This window comes from Montipora capricornis, chromosome 4, assembly GCF_036669925.1.
Source record: "Montipora capricornis isolate CH-2021 chromosome 4, ASM3666992v2, whole genome shotgun sequence".
In the NCBI taxonomy this organism is placed as follows: domain Eukaryota; kingdom Metazoa; phylum Cnidaria; class Anthozoa; order Scleractinia; family Acroporidae; genus Montipora; species Montipora capricornis.
In genome coordinates, this window is record NC_090886.1 from 29,923,865 (window position 1) to 29,932,074 (window position 8,210).

Genomic DNA, 8,210 nt, shown 5'->3' on the forward strand with positions numbered 1-8,210 from the left:
AAAGTCAATTGCTCCAACAAAACCGGAACACCTGGAATTTCCATGCATTACTTTCCCAAGGAGGAAAGTTTGCGGCAGAAATGGACGCGATTTGTGCGGATAAATCGGAAAGATTTCGTGCCGAAGAAGTCGTCATGCCTGTGTTCCGCTCACTTTGACGATAGTTGTTTCGAACACAAGCCGGTGACTTTAAAGGATGCAACTGGAGAAGCTATTGAATTGAAAAAACGGCTGATAAAAGGTTCTGTACCAACCAGGACTGATGTTGTGCCCTATACATCTCCTTTGACTGACCGAAAGCGGCGAAGAGTAAGTGAAGTTGCTCATTTCATCGCACGTGGCATTGTTTTGCTTTTAGCTCATGTAACGCATTCAAGAAAATTCACGAATAAGTTTATTTCTTTTCGAAAATCATTCCAGATATATTTTCTCACGGCTTAAGATAAGGCTGTTGTACGTTATTTTGGTGTATTTCAAGTCTGAAGAAAGAAATATATCTGTTCTATAAATCATTTACTACCCTAGTTTCTACTAATAACACGCGTTTTTAGCGTGTACATGTTTTTTTTTTTATTAAAGCATTTGTTTTATTGGTCGAAGGAAACTTTTGCCGTTTTGAATTTGGAAAATTGGTGATATTTTCTTTTCTAGCACTTGAGCCTTTTTTGCCCCTGGTGACATATAGAGAACTGATGCATAATTCATGCAATTGACTTCTAGATCTACAGAGAGGTCATGCATGATCCTCCCAGCAAGAAACTGAAGCTCAGTGCCACATCAAACTGCAGCACCACTGACACCTTGTCAGAGAGCACATATGCAACAAATCTTAGCCCAAACACATCTTTGGATACGATGTTAACAGCATCACCGTCCCCAGCTACCTGTACCTCCTCTGCTACTCCTGGTCCTGTATCTCAGGTCAATGATGAGGCTACTCCTTGCCCTACTCCCAATGACCCAGTCAGCCATACACCACCGCAGCCTGCTAAATGTGAAAGGTGTGAGAAGTATTCAAAGAAAACGAGGTCATTGTCAAAGAAGCATAACCGCCTTAAAAAGAAGTATGGCAAGCTAGAAAACAAGTTGAAGGAGTTGCAGACTGTACAGGTTTGTTTTTTTTTCTAGTTAGTTTGTCAGTGTGATGAAAATGATTTCATGAACAGATGTGTTATCAAAAGGATCCAGTTAAATATTTTTCCTTTTTCCCCAAAAAATTAGGAATCAGAGACAGAGGAAGAGATGGTGGGTGTGGAGTTTGCTGTTGAGATGGAGGAGGAGGAGCTTGGGGAGGAGCTCGGGGAGGAGCTCAGGGAGGAGCTCAAGGAGGATCTCGGGGAGGATGTACAAGATGAAGTGGAGGACACTGACTGGGGCCCACATGAAGATAGTGCACCATCAACAGACGACTACTCTTCACAAAGTGAAGAAGAGCGTGATGGTATTGATTCCAGCAATACCGTGAGGTAAATAATATTATTTAGTTGTTGTGCATTACGCTTGCTGACCTTAAAGGATGCTGGCAGGGAAAAATGAGCATATATACATATGTACATGTAGGCAAAAGCCACACCTCTGATAGTAAATCGAATTGAAGTGTGTTACATCCACAAAATAAAGTCCAGAAGGTTATCCCACAGGCTAATTATGATCCCTGCCAACAAAGGAGCTTGGTGATTGGCCCAGATTACCTACTAGCAGGAGTATATAATCTTAATTTTCATAATAGCTGATATCTCTATTTTGGATTGCAGGGTTGAACCAGGAACACCGTGTGACAAGGAGCCCAAATTCATTGTCTTCTTTACCAAGCTCCTTTGCCTTTTCTCTCTGTTTTGTTTCAAGTGTAAGAGGGACCAACCCAAGGTCACAATGAAACAAAGAGGAACTATGGTAATTGTGAACCAACACTGTTCGATCTGTGGGGACAATTCATATTCATGGAAGTCACAACCGATGCTATTTAATGGGAGGTACCCTGCGGGGAATGTGTTGCTAAGCTTCAGTATTCTCATGGCTGGAGCGTCTATTACTAAGATTCTCTTGGTATTCAAGCACATGGGCCTTTCAGCGTACAATGCTAGAACATTCTTTTTTCATCAAAAGAATTTCATGTTCCCTGCTGTCCTCAACTACTGGGAGCGTTATCAAGCAGCCCTCATTGGGAAAATCAAGAACATGAAAGATGCTGTGTGGAGTGGTGATGGGCGGTTTGACTCCATGGGCCACAGTGCCAAATTTGGTGTTTACACCATGTTCTGTAACACCATTCTCAAGGTGGTACACTTTGAACTTCTTCAGGTAAGTAGTGTTGTAAGGAATGCAAAATTATGTTTTTGAAATGGGGTGGATGGGAAAATTTTTCCGAGCCAGAATTTTTTCACCATCAGATTGCACAGGAATTGTTTTCCAATTTGTTTCATGTTCCTCTTGTGTTACTACATGTAGCTTTGGACAATTATTGTTATGGGCACTTAGGTGCACTTTTTTTCCTAGCAGTTCTTATTGTCCACCCCACCCCCCGATCAAGAATATCATGCTCCATTCTAAGGTGGGGAGGGTAGTTCAGCTGTAGGGCCTCTTGATAACTATAGTTTTCCCAGAAAATATGCCCAGTCTTTAGAGCAAGAAATTAAAGTAACTATGATTGATCGAGATATACACATTCCATGCCTATTATGCCCTACTTGTTTTTCTGGTACATTTATTCATTCATATTCAGTTAGTAAATTCAATGCAGTAGTCTTTGCAAAGGAAGTTTTTACTGTTAGATTGCTACATCATGGTCACCCTATTAACAATAACAACAACAACAATAACAATAATAATAGTAGTAGTGGTAGTAATAGTAATAAGGGAACTGGTCAAAACAACTATACTCGAACATGACTAACCTTTAGGGGGGGGGGGAGGGGTTCTCAGAGACACGACTTATCTTCGAACATTCCCAACAACATTTTATTGGCTTTCAAATTTGAGTTGGCACAGGAATATTCAGCTAGCAAGAGTCAGCATTAAATGACAAACAAGATAAGTGAGGTTTGAATCTCACTGTAATTTTCTACTGCTGGTTAGAGGGGTGGCTATGCAACAAAGACACCATCTTTTGACATTAAGCAAGGAGGGTGCAGGCAGACACCAACTATTTTGTGGTTTTGTGGGTCCTGTTTGAGTATAGTTGTTTTGACCAGTTCCCTAATAATAATGATAATGATAATGATAGATAATGATCATGATAATGCTAATAATAATAATTATAATAATAATATATTACAGGCAAATGAGACTGGTGGCAGTTCACCTATGGAGCTGGAGGGGGCTAAACGTGCATTTTCATATCTTCAATCAGTTGGCCTTGCAGTTCTAGTTTTTATATCTGATCGCCATCGCGGCATTGCCAAATGGATACGGGAAAGACAACCTGGTTGTGCCCACTACTTTGACATCTGGCACATTGCTCGATCCATTGGAAAGAAGATGCTGCAGCTGGGCAAAGAGAAGGGCTGTGAGAAGATAGCTGACTGGGTAAAAGGAGTTCGTAACCATCTCTACTGGTGTGCCACATCCACCAAGGAAGGATTTCAGGAGATGATCATAGCCAAATGGAAATCGTTCATGGAACATGTTGCCAACAAACATGAAAATCATACCTCTCCACTTTTCAAAAAGTGTGCACACGATGAGATTGAAAACCGACGGTGGATCAAGATAGGTACACTGCATTGTTTAATATTAGACATGTTACAAAGTAAATCAACCTTCCATTTTGACAGTTCATAGAAAAGAATAACAAAATAAGACACACATAGCAGGGATAAATGTATTGAACTTGCACATTTTGATTATGACTTGATGTGTCGTATGGACTCTACATACATTTTCAAAAATAACCATTAAAATTTAAAACAGCTATTTATATATAACAAAGGCGAGAGGACTGGAACCTAGATTAAGCAAATACCAACAGTAAACTATAAAAGTAGGACAGATTAATTAAGCATCACCTTTTCATATCTGTGTTTCCCAAGAACAAAAGCCAACTGCCATGGGTCACTGAGAACTTGCACAAAAATTTTCAAGTGAGGGTCAACTTTTATATCATAGATAGTTAATTCGATTTTTCTTTGCTTGCAAGGGACTACTGCATACAATAAGTTACACAAGCTACTGACAGGTACAAGACTTGTTAACGACATCAAGCAGCTGTCCCCAGATGCTCAGACTAGCTGTCTGGAAGGGTTTCATTCAACCCTTAACCACTTCCACCCAAAGATGGTCTGCTTCTCCTGGTTAGGAACATTTTGCAGGTAGTGGCAATTTAATACACCAAATTATTTATGTTTATTCTCAGGACTGAAGGCAGATTGTGTTTCAATTATTACAATTAGTTTCTTGTTGAAAACTTTGTGGCAACCTGTTTGACAGTTTTCTGCTTATATTTTCTCCTCAGACGTATTCTCGCCTCCCTTCATTTCAATGAAAATCTGCTCAGAGAAACAGAGGATGGAAAGGACTATTATAAAGTCACTTACCCGAAATTTAAACTTGGTGAGGAAGTTGTGAGGGAGATTGCTGTTCCACCAACATATGGTAAGCTTCTTTGCATGTGACAACAATGTAGGGTTAAGTAGGTTTTTCAATGTTGTTACATTGCCAAGGTCTCTTTCAGGGGATACACAAAAAATTAGTGACAGATTTTTTTTCGTTTTAAATTTTTCACATCTCATGATCATTCTGCATATAAATTTTATATATTGTTTGCATAGATTATGTTGCTGAAATATGGAAAGATCTTCTTGCCATGAGTAAAGAAAAACGGAAGACTGTGGCTGAAAAGTATAATGCCAAGGTTCCTCAGCCCCTCAACTCACAATTTCCCGACCGTGTGAAGAAATCTGAGGCAGTAGTTCGCTATGAAGAAAGAAAGGAAAAGGAGGTGACCAAACTCTACCCTCCAGGTAAAGCTCAGGCCATCTGCCAGATTTAAAACTTTCTCATCCTATTTCTCTTGGAGTAACCCAAAAATGATTTTTTGCAGTCATTGTTAACACATAAATTTATTGCTCAAAAAAAAAGCTTTGGGATGTTACGAGAACCCTGGAGGTGTATCTTCTGCTGTCATAAGGACTTTATTTCAGTTAGTAAAATAAAATTCCACTTCGATTTTGTTTTATATCTGATAGCTGAAGAGCAAGATGCCCTGCAAGCAAGCTCAAACACAGCTCAGCCCACAAGGAAAAGAAAAAGGCAGGAGCGCAAATGTTGTAAATGTGGGAAGCCAGTGAAGGACCATGATGACCAAGCTTGTAACTCAAACCAGTAGTCATTACAAAAAGAAACAATTTTGCAATGGTCATGTTGCAATCCAAGAATGAATTGAGTTTTCAATCTTTCAGTTTCCCTTCGTTTCATTTTTTGTAGTAAATAATGTAATACACTGATATTTGCAAAACTGCTGATAGAAAAAAGTTCTTGTTTTGAAATCTTACAATGGATCGATTGTTAATATTAAGTTTCATATACTGGCATAAAATTCAATGAGTTTCAAGTAAAATAAACAACAACAACAACAACAACTGACTTGTCAAATATAATTATATAAAATTACAGAATGAGAACTGACAATAAAAATTACAAATTCTCAATAACAATATTTCACATATTGCATGGATAAAAAATAAGTTAGTGCTAGTTGCGCTGTTCTGCAGACTGATATCCATGTACTTGGGCAGACTGGAATTTTTGGCGGATGTCTTCATAAACGCATGCTGGAAGAGGTCTTGCATTGTCCCATCCCATATATCCACATATCCATCGGACAAGCCATCTGTATGCTACTGCTCTCAGAAATCTAATGAACAATAATGCAACTATCAATGTCAAGCCGGCGGGGGGGTGGGGGGGGGGGGAAACAGGCATAGGGCGGGATTTCGACATTTTCCAAAAAATTGATGTCAAATTCCCTATCCCCAGGCAAAAATGTGAGGTCAAATATAACTGAAATTTCCCACCCCGAGAAATGATTTGTGGTCACGGGCACGAAAAATATTCAAATATCCATACCCCAGGGACAGCAAGATAATTCAAATGCCCTATCCCCGGGCCAAAGCGATTCATCAAAATCCCGCCCTATGTCCCGCCCTATGTCCCCCCCTTGCCGGCTTGACATTGATAGGTGCATAATCAGAAAATTATGAAAGGTAGCTGAGAATACTATACACCCCTTACTGACAATCAAGGCAAGTAAAACAACACAGGGTTTAAAAGGGATGAGAGCGGCACTGTTGTCTCGGTACTTTTTCCTTTGCTGGTATCTTTGGAAGATGACATTTGGTCTATTATACATGTATGCATGCCGGAAATGTGATTTTAAAATAAACTACAATAAGCCACGGGAGTTCAATAAATTCGAGAGGTTTTTAGCTATTAGACTTCCTGGCGATTGGTAACCCCAATTAAAGAAATAAAATAGAGATAAACCGAAGTCCTCTGGGAATTAGGTATCCAAAAGGAAATTCACACATCACTTCATAGCTACATCGTGTGTTTTACGAATACAAATTTAGGACATTGCCATCAAATGTAGCCAGAATTTCATGGCCTGATAGGACAGGAACTCAAAACTTGATCTTTTCATACTTACTGATTCTGTGTTTGTCCGTCGCGGCGGCGGTAACCTCTTCCATTTCGGTCTCGCAACAAAGGTGCCACTTGAGTAAGGACACTTCGGTTCGTCATGGCAGAAAAGTCGTCATGTTTTGTGATGCAGCTAATTGGTTCGATGCTTCCATCGAACATAAGTTTTTGCCCTGCCTGAGCGATCTCTCGGCAGCATCTATATTCCACGGCGTCAGTAAGATTCTCAATTGCGCATTCTTTACATTTGCACCTTACAAAGCAAACAAAGGGCAAGTATAAATCAGAATATAGTCCCAGCAAGGTGCGAAGAAACGAAATCCATCGCTTCCAGCTGATGCAACGAAGGGTTCATCGGGAGAATAAAAGAGAAAACTCACCATTCGTTTAAAGGTACTTCTCTTTCCAATCTAGACCTTAAAACTGCTGGGGAAAGACCATCCTGGTCTTCTTCAGCGTCCTCCTCTTCATCACTCGTGTGAGCTGGCGGTTCGTCCGCGTAAGGTTGGACTTGTCCAAGTACCTCCATTTCTTCCGATGAATCGCTACTAGACTGTTGGTCGCTTGAAATGGATGCCGAAGATGAAATCTGATCGTCACTATCAGACATAGTTGCAGGGAAATCAAAGGAAACAGTAATTTGGCGGAGAGGTTTTCACTATGCAGCACACAAAAACCATGTGTAAACAAAGCGCTTGAACCACCAACTACGTCATCAGTGCCAAACTCGTTCCCAGTTTCCGGAGACACCGATTACGTTTAACTCAGGGACTTTGAGCAAGAAAAAAGCGGTTTTATTTTTCTTTTCTTGAAATTTCTTTTGTCATTCCGTAATAAGGACATAATAGGCTACAAAATTATGCAAAAAAAATTTTTACTTCATAGGCACTTTAAAATGGCATCTTTTTCGGTCTTTTGGACTGGATTGACCACCGAAAGTCATCGCGAAGGTATCAGCACATGTCAGCACAATTACCACAGGACAACCAACAAGTACTTCCCTAGCAGTTTCAGATGAATTTCCGCAGAAATTCTTTGTCTTGAGATTAGTAATTGTAATGTCAATAAATGCAGTCATGGGAGAGAAAATCCTGCATTTTATTTATGCTCATCGTGCCAACAAGTATCTGTACGTTTTGTTGGTAATATTTTTATTTCTATCTACCGTCATGAAACAAGTACACTACCATACCCTATTTCCTATTTCAGGTTACATTTTTCAAATTAAATTATATCTTGCGTTAACACAACATCAGAAAGTGGAAAATTTACTTGCCGAAAGTTTCTCTGAAACGAAATGAGATATCCGGAACTGGACAAAATGGGAGATCAAGAACGACTTGAAATTTTACACTCTGACTTCGACCCAGGCCTAAAACATGAAACAAGGATAGACAGAATGATGGGTGGGGTCGCATATAATTTTTAATTCACCAAAGTAATGTGAGGGGTGCTTGAGAATTTCAATAAACATTATTAATAATATGATCATTAAAATTTATATTGTAATAGAATACACAATCCAAAAGACAATACTCGGCTGAAATTAACAGGTGCATGACTTTACCAATGCT

General features: G+C 39.5%; 2 protein-coding genes across 2 annotated transcripts in view; one reads left to right on the top strand and one right to left on the bottom strand.

Annotated features, from left to right (window-relative positions):
• Positions 1 to 5,323, top strand: part of LOC138044605 (uncharacterized) — a 5,464-nt gene extending 141 nt beyond the window's left edge. The window contains exons 1-9 of the mRNA XM_068891080.1: positions 1 to 309; positions 721 to 1,104; positions 1,222 to 1,466; positions 1,755 to 2,301; positions 3,277 to 3,712; positions 4,136 to 4,307; positions 4,451 to 4,590; positions 4,767 to 4,958; positions 5,184 to 5,323. The exon at positions 1 to 309 is cut by the window's left edge and continues 141 nt beyond it. Of these exons, the coding sequence (XP_068747181.1) occupies positions 1 to 309; positions 721 to 1,104; positions 1,222 to 1,466; positions 1,755 to 2,301; positions 3,277 to 3,712; positions 4,136 to 4,307; positions 4,451 to 4,590; positions 4,767 to 4,958; positions 5,184 to 5,323 (2,565 nt within the window). The remainder of the gene's footprint in view (positions 310 to 720; positions 1,105 to 1,221; positions 1,467 to 1,754; positions 2,302 to 3,276; positions 3,713 to 4,135; positions 4,308 to 4,450; positions 4,591 to 4,766; positions 4,959 to 5,183) is intronic.
• Positions 5,324 to 5,662: 339 nt separating this feature from the next.
• On the bottom strand, positions 5,663 to 7,246 carry LOC138046497 (uncharacterized). The gene is made up of 3 exons (XM_068893124.1): positions 7,017 to 7,246; positions 6,644 to 6,889; positions 5,663 to 5,851 (listed from the first exon to the last, which is right to left on the bottom strand). Exons 1-3 carry the CDS (start codon positions 7,244 to 7,246, stop codon positions 5,689 to 5,691), a joined length of 639 nt encoding a protein of 212 aa, XP_068749225.1. The 3' UTR covers positions 5,663 to 5,688.
• Between the last annotated feature and the right edge of the window lie 964 nt (positions 7,247 to 8,210).

What these genes read in the sequence shown, in the direction of transcription:
- LOC138046497 (XM_068893124.1), bottom strand. Translation starts at nt 7,246, where the DNA reads ATGTCTGATAGTGACGATCAGATTTCATCTTCGGCATCCATTTCAAGC. An exon ending in GAAGTACCTTTAAACGAATG is followed by an intron (nt 6,890 to 7,016) that starts GTGAGTTTTCTC and finishes TTGCTTTGTAAG; the next exon opens with GTGCAAATGTAAAGAATGCG. An exon ending in GACGGACAAACACAGAATCA is followed by an intron (nt 5,852 to 6,643) that starts GTAAGTATGAAA and finishes ATTGTTCATTAG; the next exon opens with ATTTCTGAGAGCAGTAGCAT.